Source organism: Dendrobates tinctorius, unplaced genomic scaffold (assembly GCF_039654945.1).
Source record: "Dendrobates tinctorius isolate UK_male_01 unplaced genomic scaffold, ASM3965494v1 ptg000114l, whole genome shotgun sequence".
In the NCBI taxonomy this organism is placed as follows: domain Eukaryota; kingdom Metazoa; phylum Chordata; class Amphibia; order Anura; family Dendrobatidae; genus Dendrobates; species Dendrobates tinctorius.
Window position 1 is genome coordinate 4,107,794 of NW_027361782.1, and position 22,064 is coordinate 4,129,857.

Here is a 22,064-nt window from a genome sequence, read left to right on the forward strand (position 1 = left end):
AATTACCGGCTTCTGTAAAATCATTACAAATCCCGACATGAAATGACACATGGTTTACGTACAGTAAACCATTTCATTTCATTAAGTTTTTTATATGTCTTTGAGTAATAATTAGATTAGTGTATGTGTGTAAAATTTGGGACATGTAGGTAGGTGTCAAATTAATGGGTAAATTCATTGAAAAAAACTGCGTGGGCTCCCGTGGCATTTTCTCCGCCAGAGAGGGAAAGCCAGTGAGTGAGGGCAGATAGTAATAGCCTAGAGACGGACCATGGTTGTGTTAGGCATCGGGTTTCTGCATCTGCTCTGCAGGAATCCAGAGCCTCACATTCTGCGGTCTCCTACTGTTTACCGCAGAGGAGATTGCTCTGCAGCAAATCTCTCCAGAGACTAAGTCTCTCTGTCCTCCTACTGGGCATGCTCACGAGACGATCTCCCATTGGAGTTCGGGAGTCATGTGCCCAGGTCCTGCTCCAAACCTCATTGGTCCATCTCGGAGATCTGGAAGCTTCCAGAAGGTCCCGGCTATAAAAAGCACTCATGGCCGTTCGGCCATGCGCTAGTATAGTCGCTACTGTGTGAATGATGATGGATGGATGATTCTGGTGACTGACTCATTAAGATCCCCTCCCTCTGATATTACAAATGTGTACAGGGACTTAGATTAGAGTCAGCGCCAGCGTGTAGCAAGCCTCAAGCCACTACTACATCATCCACAGTGCTAGCGTCCGACATTGCGCCTGCTTCTTTGCTTTGTCGACTAGCGGCAGTGTCCTACGCCGCGCTGCAGTTGCAGCCCTCCTTGGCGTCCGCAGTAGCGACGCCGCACGCACGGTAGGTCTAGACGGACGCAGCTCCTCTGCCTCAGGTCCTGCTCCTGTGACCTGATACCATGTGTGCATTTACCTGAGGCCTGTGACACTAACAGGCTCAGCTTTTTGTATGTTTATGTTACAGCGCCTCTGTGAGTTAACAGAGTCCGCTTTGCGCACGTGAAGTTGAACCCATGCGCATTATACCGCCATATAGCACGTCTGCCATTACTCAGCAGCAGTTATAACACCTTCTGCACGGTGGACCCCGAGCGGCAAACGCACTTTATTATGTATTTTATTTAGTGCGTTCCGCCGTTCCTAACACGTTGTTGCCCCCAGCCACCCCACAAAAGGCCGATCTATACCGCTGACGTCACTGAGGCTGCACTGACTTGTTGTTTTTTTATTTTATTTTTTTTTACAGGACAACAAGGGATTCTGTTGGATCGGCTGCATAATAAATTTGGTCAAAAAACATTGTGTCATTATTTCATTAAAATAATTTTTAATTAATGTGTGTGTCTTATTTTAACCCTTTACTACTATAGGCTTAATAATGGATATGTGTCTTATTGACACCTCTCCATTATTAACCAGGCTTAATATCATCTTTCAATAGCAAGGTGACATTAACCCCTTATTAACCCACAATGCCACCGCTAAAGGCAGTGGGAAGGGATAGGCTAAGTGCCAGGAAAGCCACCTTTTCTGGGGTGGCTGGAGGCAGGTTTGTAGCTGGGGGGGGAAATAACCATGGTCCATATCTAGGCTATTAATATCTGTCCTCAGTCACTGGCTTTCCCTCTCTGGCGGAGAAAATTGCGTGGGAGGACATAGCCTTAAATTTAACCCTTAGAGTTCCAAATTTTTCCTTACACAAACTAATAAATTTAGTAAACACTGACATATATAGATCGTTTTGATATGACATGGTTTACTATATGTAAACCATGTGTCATATCATGTCGGGTTCTGTAATGATTTTATAGAAGCCGTCAATTGATTTAGCTGCTATTATGCTTTGTAGAACTCTATGAAATATAAATATATATGTGTCTCAGTGATGTGTGTGTGTGTGTGTGTGTATATATATATATATATATATATACTGTATATATACAGTGTATGTAGATATGTATTGTATGTGTATATATCTATTCTTTCGTTTCTTTATTAAACATGTCAGTGTGATTTTACTGTATTGCGAACTGAATTGCCGGCTTTTGTAAAGGACACCTGGTGCGTATTTGTCACAAGTTACACGTCTGGTCCGTGTGTAATCCGTTTTTTTTCTCTCCCACATAGACTTGCATTGGCATTTTTCGGGTGTAATACAGTGCAATTCGCAGCATGCTGCGATTTCCTCCTCACGTATATTACGGCCAAAAAAAATCGACTGATGGGAGCTGCCCCATAGATTAACATTGGGACGAGTGCAATGCGATTTTTTTTTTTTTGTACATAGCACTCGTCCGTATTTCTTGCTAGTGTGACTCCGCCCTTATAGTAGTTATATTCTTGTACAGAGGAGCAGTGTTATAGTAGTTATATTCTTGTATATAGGGGGCAGTATTATAGTAGTTATATTGTTGTACATAGGAGCTGTATTATAGTAGTTATATTCCTGTCCATAGGGGGCAGTATTATAGTAGTTATATTCTTGTATATAGGAGCAGTGTTATAGTAGTTATATTCTTGTACATGAGACAGTGTTATATTAGTTATATTCTTGTACATAGGGGCAGTGTTATAGTAGTTATATTCTTGAACATAGGGGCAGTATTATAGTAGTTATATTCTTGTACATAGGAGGCAGTATTATAGTAGTTATATTCTTGTACATGGAACAGTATTATAGTAGTTATATTCTTGTACATAGGGAGCAGTATTATAGCAGTTATATTCTTCTACATAGGAGCAGTATTATAGTAGTTATATTCTTGTACATAGGAACAGTATTATAGTAGTTATATTCTTGTACATAGGAGCAGTATTATAGTAGTTATATTCTTGTACATAGCAGCAGTGTTATAGTAGTTAAATTATTGTACATAGGAGCAGTATTATAGTAGTTATATTCTTGTACATAGGGGCAGTATTATAGTAGTTATATTCTTGTACATAGGGGTCAGTATTATAGTAGTTATATTCTTGTACATGAGGCGGTGTTATATTAGTTATATTCTTGTACATAGAGGGCAGTATTATAGTAGTTATATTCTTGTACATAGGGGGCAGTATTATAGTAATTATTTTCTTGTACATAGGAACAGTATTATAGTAGTTATATTCTTGTACATAGGGGCAGTGTTATAGTAGTTATGTTATTGAACATAGGGTCAGTATTATAGTAGTTATATTCTTGTACATAGGAGCAGTATTATAGTAGTTATATTCTTGCACATGGAACAGTATTATAGTAGTTATATTCTTGTACATAGGGAGCAGTATTATAGTAGTTATATTCTTGTACATGGAACAGTATTATACTAGTTATATTCTTGTACATAGGGGCAGTGTTATAGTAGTTATGTTATTGAACATAGGGGCAGTATTATAGTAGTTATATTCTTGTACATAGGAGGCAGTATTATAGTAGTTATATTCTTGTACATGGAACAGTATTATAGTAGTTATATTCTTGTACATAGGGAGCAGTATTATAGTAGTTATATTCTTGTACATAGGAGCAGTATTGTAGTAGTTATATTCTTGGACATAGGAACAGTATTATAGTAGTTATATTCTTGTACATGGAACAGTATTATACTAGTTATATTCTTGTACATAGGGGCAGTGTTATAGTAGTTATATTCTTGAACATAGGGGCAGTATTATAGTAGTTATATTCTTGTACATAGGAGGCAGTATTATAGTAGTTATATTCTTGTACATGGAATAGTATTATAGTATTTATATTCTTGTACATAGGGAGCAGTATTATAGTAGTTATATTCTTGTACATAGGAGCAGTATTGTAGTAGTTATATTCTTGGACATAGGAACAGTATTATAGTAGTTATATTCTTGTACATAGGGAACAGTATTATAGTAGTTATATTCTTGTACATGGCAGCAGTATTATAGTAGTTATATTCTTGTACATAGGAGCGGTATTATGGTAGTCATATTCTTGTACATAGCAGCAGTATTATAGTGGTTAAATTCTTGTACATAGGAGGCAGTATTATAGTAGTTATATTCTTGTACATGGAACAGTATTATAGTAGTTATATTCTTGTACATAGGGAGCAGTATTGTTGTAGTTATATTCTTGTACATAGGAGCAGTATTATAGTAGTTATATTCTTGTACATAGGGAGCAGTATTATAGTAGTTATATTCTTGTACATAGCAGCAGTATTATAGTAGTTAAATTCTTGTACATAGGAGCAGTATTATAGTATTTATATTCTTGTACATAGGAGCAGTATAAGGGTATGTGCACACGTTGCAGATTTCCCTGTAGAATTTTCTGCACGGAATCTGCATCTCTTGGCAGAATCCGCAGGTCAAAATCTGCGCTTTTTTTGTGGATTTTGTGGGTTTTTGTGCGGATTTCCTGCGGATTCTTTGCAGATTGGCATGCGTTTTTACTCCTGCGGATTTCTATAATGGAATGGGTGTAAGAACGCATGCAGATCCGCACAAAGAAATGACATGGTCCTTAAAATAAACCGCTGCGGATTCCGTGTGGAATTTTCCAGAGCATGTGCACAGCATTTTTTCTCTCCATTGATTTACATTGTACGGTAAATCACTTGCGGATCTGCAGCAAATCTGCAACGTGTGCACATAGCCTTATAGTTGTCTGTAATAGTCTCTTTATTTGTACCTAAGGTCATGGAAGATTTTTCTGGTTGGTGCCATGTTCTGCATTGTGTAAATTAGTGGTCATAATTTTTGGGGATTGACATCAGTTGAATTCCAAATTATTTGAATTTGCTAAGAGCAGCAAATTTCTAAAAATTGTAGAGCTGTTGATTCCCATCAAATTGGTTTGCTTATCTATAAAGGCCTTGCAGGTGTAGTTAAGATTCCTCAGCTTGTGTGGAGTCTTCCTCCAGCGATCTGCACACCGTGGCCCCATCCTCCGCATATACCGGCGCCTCATTCACACGGGCTGGGACAGTCGCCGCGGTCCGGGCTTACTGACGCCATCCTGGCTTCTCGGCAGCTGCAGTGTCACATTGTTGCACAGTATTTAGCTCATTACACAATTCTCATTAATCCCCTCATTTGTCCTTTATTTTAATCGCCTTTGTTAATAGTGTTATCCACGTGGCTCCTGGCAGTCCAATCTTTTATTTGATAAAAAGAAATACATTTAACATCATTTTATTTAATTTCTTTTATGCCCCCCCCCCCCCAATTTATTTTAATGGCTGAAGAAACCCAAGATATTTTTTTTCCAAAATTTAATATTTAACAGTGTTTTGTAGAACGTTGACAATTTATATTAAAAAATACTTTCATGGCGCTGGAAATTAATTATGGTAATTCAAAATGAAGGAAGCCATGCTTAAAATATAAGACTTTTTCCAGCATTTAAAGCTCCAGTGTAGTTTCCGGCCATGTGTTTAGTCGGAATAATAGATCACGGAATCCTTGGAGAACTAATTATGTTGTTTCAGATGAATTGCAAATGCATCATTTAACTGTATTATCACTATGCATATGTCATTTACAATAAATCACCAGCGCACAAAACGATAGAAATAGCTGAAATGTCATCATTGATGTTTCCCAAGTAGTTTATTAGACTTGTTTAAATGTCTGATTGGCCACAAACTCTGTGCCGGGCGAACTGAGAGGAATGCGAGGAAACATCGGAATTTATAGAATCTTGTGTTATCACCAATATATCGCTGCACCGCGCTCACTCCTGTCTATAGTATGACCGCTGACCATAAGAGTCACAGCACCACACCTGTGCATGGTCAGGTCTGGTATTGCATCCCATCTCCATCAGCTACCATACCACAACCTCTTTACTGGCAGGGCTGTAATTATCTGGTCAAGCTGGGATGGAAATATGCTGCAAGACACAAACATTCAGAGACTAGTGAAGGAAAAACAGCACCTCAAGGTTACACTTAAAGGTACAGTTCTGTCAGTGTTTGTTTCCTCTTCATCAGCATTCTGCCAGCACTATAGTAGATGGAATATCAGTAAGCGATGTATCTGCTCTTGTTCAATTCCTCACCTGATCTGATCATGTCACCACTTCCTGCAGAGGGATAAATACTCTTCACCACTTCCTGCAGAGGGATAAATAACCATCACCACTTCCTGCAGAGGGATAAATACCCGCCACCACTTCCTGCAGAGGGATAAATACCCATCACCACTTCCTGCAGAGGGATAAATACCCATCACCACTTCCTGCAGAGGGATAAATATCCGCCACCACTTCCTGCAGAGGGATAAATACCCATCACCACTTCCTGCAGAGGGATAAATACCCATCACCACTTCCTGCAGAGGGATAAATACCCATCACCACTTCCTGCAGAGGGATAAATACTCATCACCACTTCCTGCAGAGGGATAAATACTCTTCACCACTTCCTGCAGAGGGATAAATACTCTTCACTTCCTGCAGAGGGATAAATACCCGCCACCACTTCCTGCAGAGGGATAAATACCCATCACCACTTCCTGCAGAGGGATAAATACCATCACCACTTCCTGCAGATGGATAAATACCCATCACCACTTCCTGCAGAGGGATAAATACCCATCACCACTTCCTGCAGAGGGATAAATACCCATCACCACTTCCTGCAGAGGGATAAATACCCATCACCACTTCCTGCAGAGGGATAAATACTCATCACCACTTCCTGCAGAGGGATAAATACTCTTCACCACTTCCTGCAGAGGGATAAATACTCTTCACCACTTCCTGCAGAGGGATAAATACCCGCCACCACTTCCTGCAGAGGGATAAATACCCATCACCACTTCCTGCAGAGGGATAAATACCATCACCACTTCCTGCAGATGGATAAATACCCATCACCACTTCCTGCAGAGGGATAAATACCGGCCACCACTTCCTGCAGAGGGATAAATACCCATGACCACTTCCTGCAGAGGGATAAATACCGGCCACCATTTCCTGCAGAGGAATAAATACCCTCCACCACTTCCTGCAGAGGAATAAATACCCGCCACCACTTCCTGCAGAGGGATAAATACCCATCACCACTTCCTGCAGAGGGATAAATACCCATCACCACTTCCTGCAGAGGGATAAATACCCATCACCACTTCCTGCACAGGGATAAATACCTGCCACCACTTCCTGCAGAGGAATAAATATCCCCACCACTTCCTGCAGAGGGATGAATATCCCAACCATCACTTCATGCAGAGAGATAATTACGCGCCATTGCTTCCTGCAGTAGGATAATAAAACACCACCGCTTCCTGCAGTAGGATAAATACCCGCCACCACTTCCTGTAATCATTCTGCACATAGATGGATGCCATTTCACAACAAGTTAGTGATTACCAGCAATGATAATTAAGCAGTTAGACTTTGTGGCGGATTTTCCCCATAATAAGGCACTTATCATACAGTAGTGGGGTCTTCTTACCATACCCTTTTAATGAGGAACTTCTTAGCATACAGTAATGGGGTCTTCTTACCATACCCCCATAATGAGGCACTTCTTAGCATACAGTAGTGGGGTCTTCTTACCATACCCCCATAATGAGGCACCTGTTAGCATACAGTACTGGGGTCTTCTTACCATACCCCCATAATGAGGCATCTCTTAGCATACAGTAATGGGGTCTTCTTACTGTACCCCCGTAATGAGGCACTTCTTAGCATACAGTAGTGGGGTCTTCTTACCGTACCCCCATAATGAGGCACCGCTTAGCATAAAGTACTGGGGTCTTCTTACCATACTCCCATGATGGGGCACTTCTTAGCATACAGTAGTGGGGTCTTCTTGCCGTACCCCCATAATGAGGCATCTCTTAGCATACAGTAGTGGGGTCTTCTTGCCATACCCCCATAATGAGGCATCTCTTAGCATACAGTAGTGGGGTCTTCTTGCCATACCCCCATAATGAGGCATCTCTTAGCATACAGTAGTGGGGTCTTCTTGCCATACCCCCATGATGGGGCACCTCTTAGCATACAGTAGTGGGGTCTTCCTACCCTACCCCCATGATGGGGCACTTCTTAGCGTACAGTAGTGGGGTCTTCTTACCATACCCCCATGATGGGGCACTTCTTAGCATACAGTAGTGGGGTCTTCTTATCATACCCCCATGATGGGGCACTTCTTAGCATACAGTAGTGGGGTCTTCTTGCCGTAACCCCATGATGGGGCACTTCTTAGCATACAGTAGTGGGGTCTTCTTACCATACCCCCATGATGGGGCACTTCTTAGCATACAGTAGTGGGGTCTTCTTATCATACCCCCATGATGGGGCTCTTCTTAGCATACAGTAGTGGGGTCTTCTTGCCGTACCCCCATGATGGGGCACTTCTTAGCATACAGTAGTGGGGTCTTCTTGCCGTACCCCCATGATGGGGCACTTCTTAGCATACAGTAGTGGGGTCTTCTTGCCGTACCCCCATGATGGGGCACTTCTTAGCATACAGTAGTGGGGTCTTCTTGCCGTACCCCCATGATGGGGCACTTCTTAGCATACAGTAGTGGGGTCTTCTTACCGTACCCCCATGATGGGGCACTTCTTAGCATACAGTAGTGGGGTCTTCTTGCCGTACCCCCATGATGGGGCACTTCTTAGCATACAGTAGTGGGGTCTTCTTACCGTACCCCCATGATGGGGCACTTCTTAGCATACAGTAGTGGGGTCTTCTTGCCGTACCCCCATGATGGGGCACTTCTTAGCATACAGTAGTGGGGTCTTCTTGCCGTACCCCCATTTTCTTCTGCTCTTTTCCTTACCGGCTGTAACCATAGAGGACGTAGTGTTTTCCGTCGCCCCCTGACCAGGTGCGGAGCAGTGAGATTCCGCCATTACATTGCGCAGTGTCCAGAATAAAGATACAGAGTAAGAAATGTGAAATAATGAGACCGTTAGTAATCCTAATTAGAAATCTGCCATAAAGAAAGAGATTTTAGAAAGTGAGCGGTGTAATGTATAACGACACTCCGCCATATAAAGAATATAAACCTTACAACTCAATTAACCAAATGTCAGCGACGTGCCGACGTCTCGCATGAATCAGTCTAGAAACATCCCAGAGACGGTTTTAGGTTAAATAATAGTGGAAATAATAAAAGATGAGAAGCCGCGGACGGAGGATTTATAGGCGCAAGGAAATGTCTGCGTCAGACTTTATATCACTCCGTCTATAAAACAATGGCTGACACAATAACGGTGCTGGGGTGCCTCCCGGACTACGGGACGTTCTGGACTATTGGGATCTGCGCCTGTTCCCTCTTCTTATGTTCCTCCATGAGGAGCCTCTAAGGCTTCCAGTGGCCATTTCCGTCGGACACATTTCTGGATGTCTTGTCGGGAGTCGCATTTTGCGCACGAGCGTCTACCCGTCAGGAAGACGCTGGATCATCGGGACAGAGCAGAATACGAGGCTTATATTAGTGGTGCCTGGGATTGGGAATTTAGTTGATAGTCACATTTAAAGGGATATTCTCATCTTGTTAAATGGGTTGAATTGCAAAGAGATTATAACAAGCAACTTCACATTCTGCCTCTTGTTAAAATCCTGTTGGTTCTGAAGAAGGGAGGATTTTAAATTTCATAATTTACTGCTTGTTACCTAGGTTACCGGCCACCGCTGCAGATTGGAGGTGTCTGGTCTCTTTGGCAGGGAGGAGGCTCTGAAGCCCCAGTGCCCATGTGCTTCGTGTTGCAGCATCCGATAGTTCTGGGCCGTGGAGCAGCATTGTGACCCAAACAGCGAGTCTTCAGGAGCGCAGCACCCCCCAGCAAGCAGGAGACTGTGGCCGGTAGTGACGCGCTCCTGAAGACACCCGAGAAGCCCCTTTATACCAGAACTTCTAGTCCTCAAGTCATTTTTGTGTTACATTTTGTCACAGTTTTTGATACGTCAATTTGGCAACAAAGTAACAAGAATTGATATTCCCATTAGGTGTGAAGCCTAGACAATGCTCTGTGAGCTAAATTACCCGAACTCCAGACTGACACATTGTAACGGCTACCGCAGTGTTTCGCTCAGTTACATTTCAGATGCTCGGACACAATGTTGTACGGGGTCTACTCATCACAAGAGGCTGGGAGAAGTTTGCAGGGATCTGGTTTGATGGCCCCAACATGGCTGCCACAAGACCCCTGGATACAATTGTATCACAGATCACTGGGGTCCGGACGAGTTCTGTGCAGGGTCCGCACCGCCAAAGGGAAATACGTTATTCTCATAAAATCCTAAAAATATTGATAGCTGGAACAAAGTCTGCTAGAGAACTGCAGAACTTAATGCCCCTATCGGATTCACCTTTGTCTGTCTAAAACCCCTTTAATGGATGCGGTCGCCTCTGAGGGAATTTATTTCTTATTAACTGCCTGTACTTTTAGCTAAAAATCATTTTAGTAATTTGGTTTCATTAAAAAAATGTCAGTTTTGCTGTGTACAGCGTCTGTGTTTCATCACTGTCTGCAGTGCGGGGAAGGGTCTGCAGGCAACGCTGGGAAGGATCTGCAGGCAGCGCTGGGAAGGATCTGCAGGCAGCGCTGGGAAGGATCTGCAGGCAGCGCTGGGAAGGGTCTGCAGGCAGCGCTGGGAAGGGTCTGCAGGCAGCGCGGGGATGGGTCTGCAGGCAGCGCTGGGAAGGGTCTGCAGGCAGCGCTGGGAAGGGTCTGCAGGCAGCGCTGGGAAGGGTCTGCAGGCAGCGCGGGGAAGGGTCTGCAGGCAGCGCGGGGATGGGTCTGCAGGCAGCGCGGGGAAGGGTCTGCAGGCAGCGCTGGGAAGGGTCTGCAGGCAGCGCTGGGAAGGGTCTGCAGGCAGCGCGGGGATGGGTCTGCAGGCAGCGCAGGGATGGGTCTGCAGGCAGCGCTGGGAAGGGTCTGCAGGCAGCGCTGGGAAGGGTCTGCAGGCAGCGCTGGGAAGGGTCTGCAGGCAGCGCAGAGAAGGGTCTGCAGGCAGGGCGGGGATGGGTCTGCAGGCAGCGCGGGGATGGGTCTGCAGGCAGCGCTGGGAAGGGTCTGCAGGCAGCGCGGGGAAGGGTCTGCAGGCAGCGCGGGGATGGGTCTGCAGGCAGCGCGGGGATGGGTCTGCAGGCAGCGCGGGGAAGGGTCTGCAGGCAGCGCTGGGAAGGGTCTGCAGGCAGCGCTGGGAAGGGTCGGCAGGCAGCGCGGGGATGGGTCTGCAGGCAGCGCAGGGATGGGTCTGCAGGCAGCGCTGGGAAGGGTCTGCAGGCAGCGCTGGGAAGGGTCTGCAGGCAGCGCTGGGAATGGTCTGCAGGCAGCGCAGAGAAGGGTCTGCAGGCAGGGCGGGGATGGGTCTGCAGGCAGCGCGGGGATGGGTCTGCAGGCAGCGCGGGGATGGGTCTGCAGGCAGCGCTGGGAAGGGTCTGCAGGCAGCGCTGGGAAGGGTCTGCAGGCAGCGCGGAGAAGGGTCTGCAGGCAGCGCGGGGAAGGGTCTGCAGGCAGCGCTGGGAAGGGTCTGCAGGCAGCGCTGGGAAGGGTCTGCAGGCAGCGCTGGGAAGGGTCTGCAGGCAGCGCGGGGATGGGTCTGCAGAAAGGCACAGACCCTGGGCGCTGGCCGATGGCATGACACTCTAACGCCCCAGCTGTGCCGCCCTCCTCCTTCCGTGCTGCTTGGTTCAGGGTGACAGTGTGATCCGGATCATCAAATTCTGAGGCGAATCTAATGAATCAGGATGATAATTTATCCATCTTCTGTAATTTGCTTTCACTTGTGTTTAACCCAGCCTTGTTGGTGGGCGCTGGAGCCGCTATTAGGGTTGGCATGTGGGTCATTGCTCCCCTTGGTCCTACATGACCAAATCTTGTCATTTCTGGGTAAGGCTCATTATATTTAGTGTCATTTATTGTGCCACTTTTGCAGATTTATCTTTGGCATTATGCAGACCTGGACACCTGATGTGATCTACGTGCTGGATTCCTAACTACAATGATTTTTGCCGACCACCAATATTGCCGTCATTGCATTCAGGTTGTCGTTGTGTTGCACTGTCTGCTGCCATCTCCTCGGATCATTGACTACAATTCCTCCGTCCTTCATGTTACAGTATAGGAGAGCGTTCACAAGCAGACGCTCGGACTTCTGCACAGACTCCTTTCACTTCTACACAGAATCAGACTAGCCATTAAAGTTCCCAGGGGTCCCGCAGGTGGGCTTCAAGTGTAAGTGGCTAATGGCATATTTCTCATAGGAAAAATGGGAAGTGACCTTGAATTCCCCAAACCATTAACCAAACCTCTGTATGTTGCAGGTTACATGAAGGGTGTGATTTCAGCTCTACGGTTGCCTCTTGCTCTGGTGTTCTCCAGCGTTCGCTCTTTATATATTGTGGAGTATCTGCTTCAGACCCTGATTTCGGGCACGTCCCTTCAAAGCCCCAGCATTGTTCCCAAGTATTATGCCCACCGGCTTTGGCTGGGAGCGGCCTCCTGCGTGGCCACATTAACCCCTGTGTCTGCAGTCATTGCAGGAGAGAAGAACCCCCAGAAGTCAATGGAAGACGCTCCATCCTTACCCGACCTCTCGTGACATATTGTCCACAGGATGTTTCTTGGGAAACGTTCACCTGAAGATTTTAATTTGTGGGCATTAGAGATAAGCAATAAGATCCACATTGCCCTAATCTGAGGTCCTGTCCATTCCCCCATGCCAGCTGGTCTTCATTTCTGCTCCCCGCATCTTCATCCCACCACACCATGATGGTGACTCTAGCACTAAATAGGCCCAGAAGGTTTCATGACTAGTCACTGCAAGGCCGTTTCATTGGAGTCTGAGTCTCCAAAAGGTGATTTTCAGGGATTGTCCTGTGAAAACTAGTTGACTATTTATATGGTGATCAATTGGGGTCCAGCCAATAGGAGCCCCACTGATCGGCAGAATGGGTACTTTGAACCCCAATGGGGAACTTCCATACCAGTTACAAAATTAAGTGGCAGGTCAGACACTGTCCGCAGCTGTATTTATTCTCTATGGGGCTGTTGGACAAAGCCGAGCACAGCACAGTGTGCGCCTTAGTGAATTATTGGATCAGTGGCAGCGCAAGGGTTCTGCCCTGCATTCTAACAGGGATAAAACCTCTGCCAATCAGTGCAGGTCCCAGTACTCAGACCCACTCCGATCACCTATCCTATGGCTAATTCTTCAGTGGATAGGTAACAACCTGTTTTCACAGGACAAACACTTTAAAGCTTTGTGACCTTTTATTTTTACATAAGCTGATATTTGTGTTACAAGTTCCTTTTGTACTAGAGGCAGTGATAGCTGTAATTCAGCTGAGGTTTGTGCTGTAAGTTCCTCCTGAACTAGAGGCAGGGAAAGGTGTGGTTCACCTAATGTTTGTGCTGTACCTTCCTTCTGTACTAGAGACAGGGAGAGCTATTAAGCTGATGTTTATGCTGTAAGTTCCTCCTGTGCTAGAGGCAGTGAGAGCTGTGATTCAGCTGATGTTTGTGCTGTAAGTTCCTCCTGTGCTAGAGGCAGGGAGAGCTGTGATTTAGCTATTTCTGCTGTAAGTTCGTCCTGGACTAGAGGCAGTCAGAGCTGTGATTCAGCTGATGTTTGTGCTGTAAGTTCCTCCTGTACTAGAGGCAGTGAGAGCTATGGTTCAGCTGATGTTTGTGCTGTAAGTTCCTCCTGTGGTAGAGGCAGGGAGAGCTGTGATCCAGCTGATGTTTGTGCTGTAAGTTCCTCCTGTGATGGAGGCAGGGAGAGCTGTGTTTCAGCTGATGTTTGTGCTGTAAGTTTCTCCTGTGCTAGAGACAGGGAGAGCGGTGATTCCACTATTTATGCTATAAGTTCCTCCTGCACTAGAAGCAGTGAGAGCTGTGATTCAGCTGATGTTTGTGCTGTAAGTTTCTCCTGTGCTAGAGGGACTTGGAGCTGTGATTCACTTGATGTTTTTGCTGTAAGTTCCTCCTGTGCTAGAGGCAGTGAGATCTGTGATTCCGCTATTTATGCTGTAAGTTCCTCCTGTACTAGAAGCAGTGAGAGATGTGATTCTGCTGATGTTTTTGCTGTAAGTTTCTCTTGTGCTAGAGGCAGGGAGAGCTGTGATTCCGCTATTTATGCTGTAAGTTTCTCCTGTACTAGAAGCTGTGAGAGATCTTATTGTGGTGCCCCTGAGGCTCAGTCGCCACAGAGGTACTGCACCTTCTCCTAAGGTGTGGTGCCCCACCATCCAGGTAAGTTGGGGGCTCCTGACCACGCTCCAACACTCGCACCCCACACAATAGAGTAGTTCAGCATAACCACATTGCTGCTCTTTGCTTAGAGAGAGGCAGAGCACCTTTGGTGGTTCCCTTCTTGGAACACTAGACGTGCTGGGAGGTGGCTGGAGTTCAGAGTATATATATGAGCGGGATGGTTTAGGATGACAGGTCAGTCTGACAGGAGGTCAGTGAGGAAGGAAGCCACTCGGGAGGAGTGGGGATCCCTGGAAGAAGGGATGGAGGAAGGAGTGCTGCAGCTGCCTCAGTGACCTGAGCCAGCTGGCACGGGAAAGGAAAGGAAAGAAGGAGAAGGATGTTGACCTGAAGCCTGAGCTTCCATAGAAGGGAAAGGACAAGTACGGAACGTAGGAGTAAAAGGGAACACAGAGGACGTGCGTTAGAGGAAGAACCCTGCCTATAGGTTCTCAGCGCAAGGCCGGGGCCCGGTCCCCGAGGTTGTATGGACACTAATGGTTCTGCAGCAGACACCGGTAGAGTAGTGGGCTGTAAATGCACTACTCCCATCTAAGACTTGAGGGCACAACAGCAATACGGATAGAGAGCCGGGACTTAGGAGTAGAGAGTCCCCGAAGCAGGCTACAGCTGTCTGCCGTGCAAGTAGAGTTCTTGGGAACATCTGTCAGGAGGAACTCCAGTGTAATACGGTACTGGAGATCTTCACACTTAAAGGCGCTATAGAGGAGACGTTCAGGAAAGGCACATAAGTTGGCGGAGTGTGGAAGGGAGCTTTCCATCTTGCCTGGAGGTTGACTGAGTCCCTGACCTGGAGGACACGGCACAGAGGCGGGCACTACAGACTGTGAGTAAAGCTTTGGAACTACATGCCCTGGTGTCCTCCATTCCTCCCTGCGTCCATCCGCTTGACACTGCTACATCTCCTGCGCCAGACACTACATCACCTAAGTGTCTCCAGATCTACACTGCCCTGGGACTACAGCCCTGCCTGTGGAGGGCTATGCCATCATTGCTGCACCACACCATCTGTCCCGGAGGGTCTGCATGCAGCGTCGGCTTAACACCTCCCTTGCCGAGCACCACAGGTGGTGTCACGAACTATTCATTTAGCTCACATCTTTCTATTACTTGGACGCCTGGGCAACGGTCCGGGTCACCGCTGCTGTGACACATTCCACTGACACCGGCCCGGTACCGAGTACCCCACAGCCCTGGGAGGGTGACCCATTATTCAGCTGATGTTTGTGCTGTAAGTTTCTCCTGTGCTAGAGGCAGGGAGAGCTGTGATTCCGCTATTCATGCTGTAAATTCCTCCTGTGCTAGAGGCAGTGAGATCTGTGATTCAGCTGATGTTTGTGCTGTAAGTTCCTCCTGTGCTAGAGGCAGTGAGAGCCATGTTTCTTATATAGATTCAGACCTTATAACATTTCTATTCCACTTTTAATCTACTTTATATTTGTTGCTGTTCCCACTGCACATGGCTTTGTGATGCTCCTGTATTATCACTGCCCTCAGTTCCCTGAAATCCACAGGGCAAGTTTAATGTCTGTAACTTCTGATCAAATTACTTCTGCGTTGCGATCAGTTGCTGCCGGCAATGAAGCCATTATTTCTGTTTTCATGTTTGATAATTGGGGTCCAGTGTCTGACGATAGATGTTTGGGTGCCACAGAGGATCATGTCCATCCTGGAGATGTTTGCGGCCTGGTGTGCAGCAAAGCCCTAATCATCAATGAACCGAAACAGATGAAGCAGAGCTGGGTTTGTAATTTTGCTTCTTTTATAGGGCATGTCACATTCCGCTCTGCTGCAGCTGTACATTGCAGGTCCGGGATTCTTGCATTAGTCCTCTCTGCATTCAGAGCCGCTCAGCACTTTCTTTCTATTGCTCTTTTTCTAATTTGAGAACTTGACTCCGTTTTCTCGCTGCTTTGTTAGATACCCGGGGAGACATGAAATAAAACATAACCTTTGCACATCCGCAGCCTTCTTTTTCCTCTTTTACACCCTTCTACAATTGCACGAAGGCCGACACAATAAAACGTGTTTACTTGAGTGCCGCTGGGCTTCCGTTCTGGAATCTTTCCGATAAGTGACTCTGTGTTCCTTTGTTTCTGACAACTCTGCTGCTAAGAGTTCAACCTAATAAACGTCCATATAATAATCCCACGTCCTACCACACATGGGTCTTTAACCGAGGCCTAGCCTTTCTTTCACCCCATTTGCAAGTGTACTTTATTATCTCTTGTGCAATAAGCTTATGTAACCTCCAAGCGTTAACTGGGAACGCAGAAACCCGCCATTGCCTAGGAACTGTTGGAATGCCGTGGCGGGCCGAGGGGTCAGTGCGCCACCAGTACTGTAGTCTAATCTGCCATAACCGCAGAAATACATACTTTATTATTAAGGAGGCTTAGAAAAATGCAAAGGCTCCATAGTAAAAAACGATACGGTGTCGGCTTTGTCTTAATGATAGGAACTGGAAAGAAGACAGCTGTAAACTAGGAGTGTGAACCCCATGTGTGAGGCTAGTGACTGCTGCTCCCACTGGTGAGACATGGAACTACAACGCAAGCCGCTACTTACCTGAAAGTTTGCACCTTCCTTCCCCTATACCACATCATTGGCACCGCCATCTGGATAGCTGTGGATCCAACTGTGAATGTTCGGGAAGGATAACCCATGTCACCCCTGTGAGAGGCGGCGCCAGCAACATGACCATCAACTTTTGTTTCCACTTGTTCCTGTTCAGGCCAAGAGTTATCCGGCTTAGAAAAGTCATTATTTCTGTGCAATGTCTAGTTGTGCAAAAAAGATTAAACTTAGTCACTTTTAGAAAGGTTTTGTGGCATTAATTGTGAGAAGCTTAAAGAAAGGCGTTGTGCCAACCGCCACCTGGTGGATGTACTGCTACTCCTGCCAGAAAGTGGCGCCATATAACGCTCATAGCCGGGGCATTTACCAAACACGCACCAAATTCCTGAAGAAACATGCAGCTTGTAAAGGGAAAGTGTCATCTGAAAAAATATATATTTCAGTTCTCTTCCACATCACAATCTGGATTAAAGATCAGAAATCTTGTAATTTTCACACCGGCCGCTGAGTTATTATTAGACTCTAATTTTACTATTGTTTCAGGAAATTTACACGAACAGCAATGGACAGACTCAGACCACATATTTTGTATTGAAGCATCTAATATGTGTGTGCAAAAGTAATTGTGAAGTGAGGAGGAGGTGAGCTGTGACATCACCTATTGTGAATGGTGGATCCTGTGTTATCTAATGTATATAGAGATGTTATCAGTCATTGTACAGGAGGAGGAGGTGAGCTGTGACATCATCTGGTGTGAATGGTGGGTCCTGTGTTATCTGCTGTATATAGAGATGTTAGTGTACAGGAGGAGGTGAGCTGTGACATCATCTGGTGTGAATGGTGGATCCTGTGTTATCTGCTGTATATAGAGATGTTATCAGTCATTGTACAGGAAGGGGAGAAGGTGAGCTGTGACATCACCCAGCTATTGTGAATGGTGGATCCTGTGTTATCTAATGTATATAGAGATGTTATCAGTCATTGTACAGGAGGAGGAAGTGAGCTGTGACATCATCTGGTGTGAATGGTGGGTCCTGTGTTTCTGCTGTATATAGAGATGTTAGTCAGTGTACAGGAGTAGGAGATGAGCTGTGACATTATCTGGTGTGAATGGTGGATCCTGTGTTATCTGCTGTATATAGAGATGTTATCAGTCATTGTACAGGAAGGGGAGAAGGTGAGCTGTGACATCACCTAGCTATTGTGAATGGTGGGTCCTGTGTTATCAGCTGTGTAAACACATGTGCCTTCTATCATAATCCTGCCTGTGATATTTAAACATTTGAAAAATCTTCTGTAAAAAAATGGAAGCTTAAGTCTAAAGTGTCCCAAGTGGCAGGTGTAAAATTAGGGCGATTTCTCTGTTTTTTTCTACATACGTGTTTCTGGTATGAAGATCAATTGCAAACATTTTTCTAATAAACATAAAATCCTGATTTAATCAATAGGTCATCTTCGGATGCTGCTTTCCCTTTACTGAATTTGGTGCATCTTATGGCAGCGGGTTAACCGGATCGATGTAAGAGTCTTTATGCATCAGCCCCATACTCTCTTACACAGAGGAAAGGAAGTAAAGAAGTAAATAAAAAAGGAAAAAAGAAAAATTCTGTAAATATCAGACAACAGTGAGGAGGAAGACAGAATGGAATTCACGTGGAACGTTTCTTCTAATAATGGCTTTTTATTTATTCTTATTTGCGACAATAATTTAGAATTGCGACAAAACAAAGCTTTACTGAAAGGATAAAAAGACGAGTCTGGATCTATCTGGAGACACAAAATAAAAATAAGAAGCGAGTCGTCGGCGTTCCGTTTCAAAGGCCTTTCAAGCCGCTCTGTTTCAAGGACGTTTTATCTTAGTTTTCCTCCTCTCCCTTGGTCTTTCTTGCATATATTTTCATGTTGAGTTCAATGATACGAATAATAAACCTTTTATGATGACTGTGATTATTTTTAAGAGTATTTGTCAAGGTCTCCCTTCTATGGAGAAACATGGGTAGCGAGGAGACAATTACAGAGAATTCTGAAAACTCTCACTGGAAAGAAAGCTGTGATGCCAGAAGCAGAGAAATCGGCCTCCAGCCACCACAAATGAACAGAAATTTCCACCTAGTGACATTTTGTTGCCAAAATAAATTTTATATACTGATCTAGGGAATACAGCTGTTATAGGAGCAGTCTTACCACCAATGGACATTCAGCTCTCACCTTCAGTCCCGCCCATGACCAACTTGAGTCCCACCCAGGAACATCCGCAAACGCCCACTAGGAGCAGAGCGCACATAACGATGCCCCACCTTCAGTTCTGCAGCTGGAAACGTGCGAGGAAAATATAAAGAAACTTAGAAGTGTTGTTGGGGACATAAAATCTATAAATTAACCCCCAGAGATATGTAGACAAAATCTGAAATTTTATTCACTTTGTACTCATAAATATATGCAAAATCCTAAATTCCTAATAACATAAATTTCAATATATCGTTGCAGGACAATGCAAAAAGTCTCTGAGACAAATTGTAAAAAGCATGTGGGACGCCTCAAGCTTAATCCCAACCATGTAATTATTGGGCATCTGGGTCAATAACGAGCAAAGACAACAAAAAGTGAAATGACTATGAGGAGTGAAGCAATGGAAGTCCGTGAGCCTGGTCTTTGCCCCTCCGTGTCCGCAGCTAATGGAGGATGATTGGGATAGGAGACCATTGTCATTCTTGGATGTACTGTTCAGGGTCTTCCATTGCCCCCTCCCTACGGTCATTTGCTTTCGTTCATCATTGACCCGAATCCTGTACAGCAGGATATTTGCAAGGTTTTGTTTAATTTTGTGGTTTTCAGCATTGTTTTTTGCATTTTTTTAGGGCCGTTTCTGTACTGTCCTGTTGGATGCGTCCATGTACATGATGTATGGAATTTATAATATTATTTTGGATTTCATATCTGTTTACCAGTGAAGAGAGAACAATGTTTCATGCTTTCTGTATGTTTTGGAGCTGATATGTAAGTTTTGTTTGTCACTTATAATTAGAGCTCTGTTGGTGGGTTGTAGGTTTCCATATCTCCTTATTCCTGATTTCTGCGCTATCTCTATACATGCAGGGAATTTCGATATTGTCTAGATGTAACCTACTTAGAAAGTGCAGCTCGTTCTCCGTGCCGAGTCCCCCGACCCCTCCAGCTCCATAGATCTGCGCTAGGTGTACCGATGTGCCGACAGGTTTCACCAGCAGCAGATATCATCACAGATTGACTGTAAAGTTGCATGTCTCTGCTTTGGAAAGCTGCAAGTTAGCAATTTGCCAGGATATCCACAAAGGAAGCACAAAGAGCATAATAATGTCTTTTAGCGTATGCTCCACGCTGTGAGGCCAGACATGTACCATCAATAAATAAAGAGGCTGATTGCTGTAAAGAGTACTTGAGTTGATTGGGTTTGATTGGATAGAGCTATGTGGAGGTGAGATGCCCCCCTGGGGGTCCGACGCGCCAGGTGATCAGTACGGGAAAAGCAATTTCACTCAATCGGGGAATATATACCAAAAGAACAACTACTAGATGGGGTGAAGTTCATCCTTCAGTTAAAAAGAAGAGAATTCCCTGGACAATTTATTTTTCAACAAATGCATCCAGCAAAAAGTCAGCAGTGATTGAAGCTGGCGATTCGGTAAAGATATCTCCCCATTGAGTGCAATGTATGAGAACCAGTCCATCATCCCGACTTTTGGAGAAGATGTAGGGCAGGTAAACCAGGGAGACAAGGAACGAAGCAGACATGTTACATCAGCACGCTCAAAAGGAAACAAAGGAAACTAAACATTGGACAGAAATAAGGAGCTGATGAAACGTAAGGTCCTTTATAAAAGCAAATATCATTCTGATAATAGCAATATCGAAAAAAGGTCTTTCTTAAAGCTGGTAGAAAACAATGATTGAAAATCTGTTGAATTTCATTCTATTCCCACTCTGTCCAGATCTTTTACTGATCTGCGCCTGGTCAACTTCAGCCAGCTAGAAAAATAATTTAGTTTGTGGGCAGGTCTCCATCCCATAAAATGAAAGCCTCGAGTGCTGAGACGATTGCCTCCGACCGCTCGCATTAATGGCTTCATAAAATGATACAGTGTTGCTCCTTACAGACAGCAGCGGCTTCTACTTACTCATCGCTGGACTGTTCAGATGACATTGAAGTCTTTTCTTCATAACCAGGGAGCAAAGAGGGTGAGAATAAAGATGGACGTCGGGCCCCAGCATGTTACTCTTACTCGGCAGTGACTGAAGAGGGCCCCTGTATGAGTACAGTATAAGGGCCCCATGTGCGAGAACAGTATAGGGGCCCGTGTGCGAGAACAATATAGGGTCCCCTGTGCGAGAACAGTATAGGGGCCCCTATGTGAAAACAGTATAGGGGCCCAGTGCGTGAGCAGTATAGGGGCCCCTGTGCGAGAACAGTATAGGGGCTCCTATGTGAAAACAGTAGAGGGCCCCTGTGTGAGAACAGTATATGGGCCCCTGTGCGTGAACAGTATAGGGGCCCCTGTGTGAGAACAGTATAGGGGCCCCTGTGCGTGAACAGTATAGGGGCCCCTGTGTGAGAACAGTATAGGGGCCCCTGTGCGTGAACAGTATAGGGGCCCCTGTGTGAGAACAGTATAGGGGCCCAGTGCGTGAACAGTATAGGGGCCCCTGTGCGAAGAACAGTATAGGGGCCCCTGTGCATGAACAGTACAGGTGCTTCTTATGTGTCTGGCAGAAGCTGCTTTGGAGGTGATAGTGGCCCCTGTATCTCTAGGGCCCGTGTGCGCGGCAGACATTGTTGATCTTTTGCCGCTTTTATGCCAGTTCCGGCCCAGTCAGTTAAGACAGATTGTACATTCCTGGCAGTGGCACATTGCAGCTGAACGATTTGCAGTAACAGGAACAAGAAGGGTGATATGGAGCGCCTTTATCTCCTACAAAGGAAGGAGCAGAGAAGGGGTATGGCCACAAGCAAAGCATACACATGAGAGGAGTGCTCCCGACTCCAGTCACTTACCATTGAGAATGGCCTTTGTGGCGTTGACTTGGATTTGAGGCCTCTGCAGAATGTCTTTCTCTTACATTCATTGTGGCTGAGCATGGATGTCCTAGATCCTTCCTTTGGGAATTCCCATAATGTGCAGCACACCGCTAATGTCCACTTGCTTCTTCTCATCTCTGAGAATCTTTAAAGCTCTCTTGTAATTAACAGTCAAAAATAATGAATTTTCGATGTTATAAATTACATGTTCAATTACTGGTAACCAAAATTATCT

The 22,064-nt window shown here is 45.3% G+C and overlaps 1 protein-coding gene across 2 annotated transcripts in view; it reads left to right on the forward strand.

The window, feature by feature from the left end:
• Positions 1-22,064, forward strand: part of DIAPH2 (diaphanous related formin 2) — a 1,634,550-nt gene that overhangs the window by 1,433,347 nt on the left and 179,139 nt on the right. Inside the window, exon 28 of one of the 2 annotated variants that reach the window (XM_073589847.1) lies at positions 18,225-18,723. The exons of the other annotated variant lie outside the window; for it this stretch is intronic. Within the exon in view, the coding sequence (XP_073445948.1) occupies positions 18,225-18,256 (32 nt within the window). The 3' untranslated portion in view covers positions 18,257-18,723. Of the gene's footprint in view, positions 1-18,224; positions 18,724-22,064 lie in introns of those variants that run through there. 2 annotated transcript variants of the gene reach the window in all.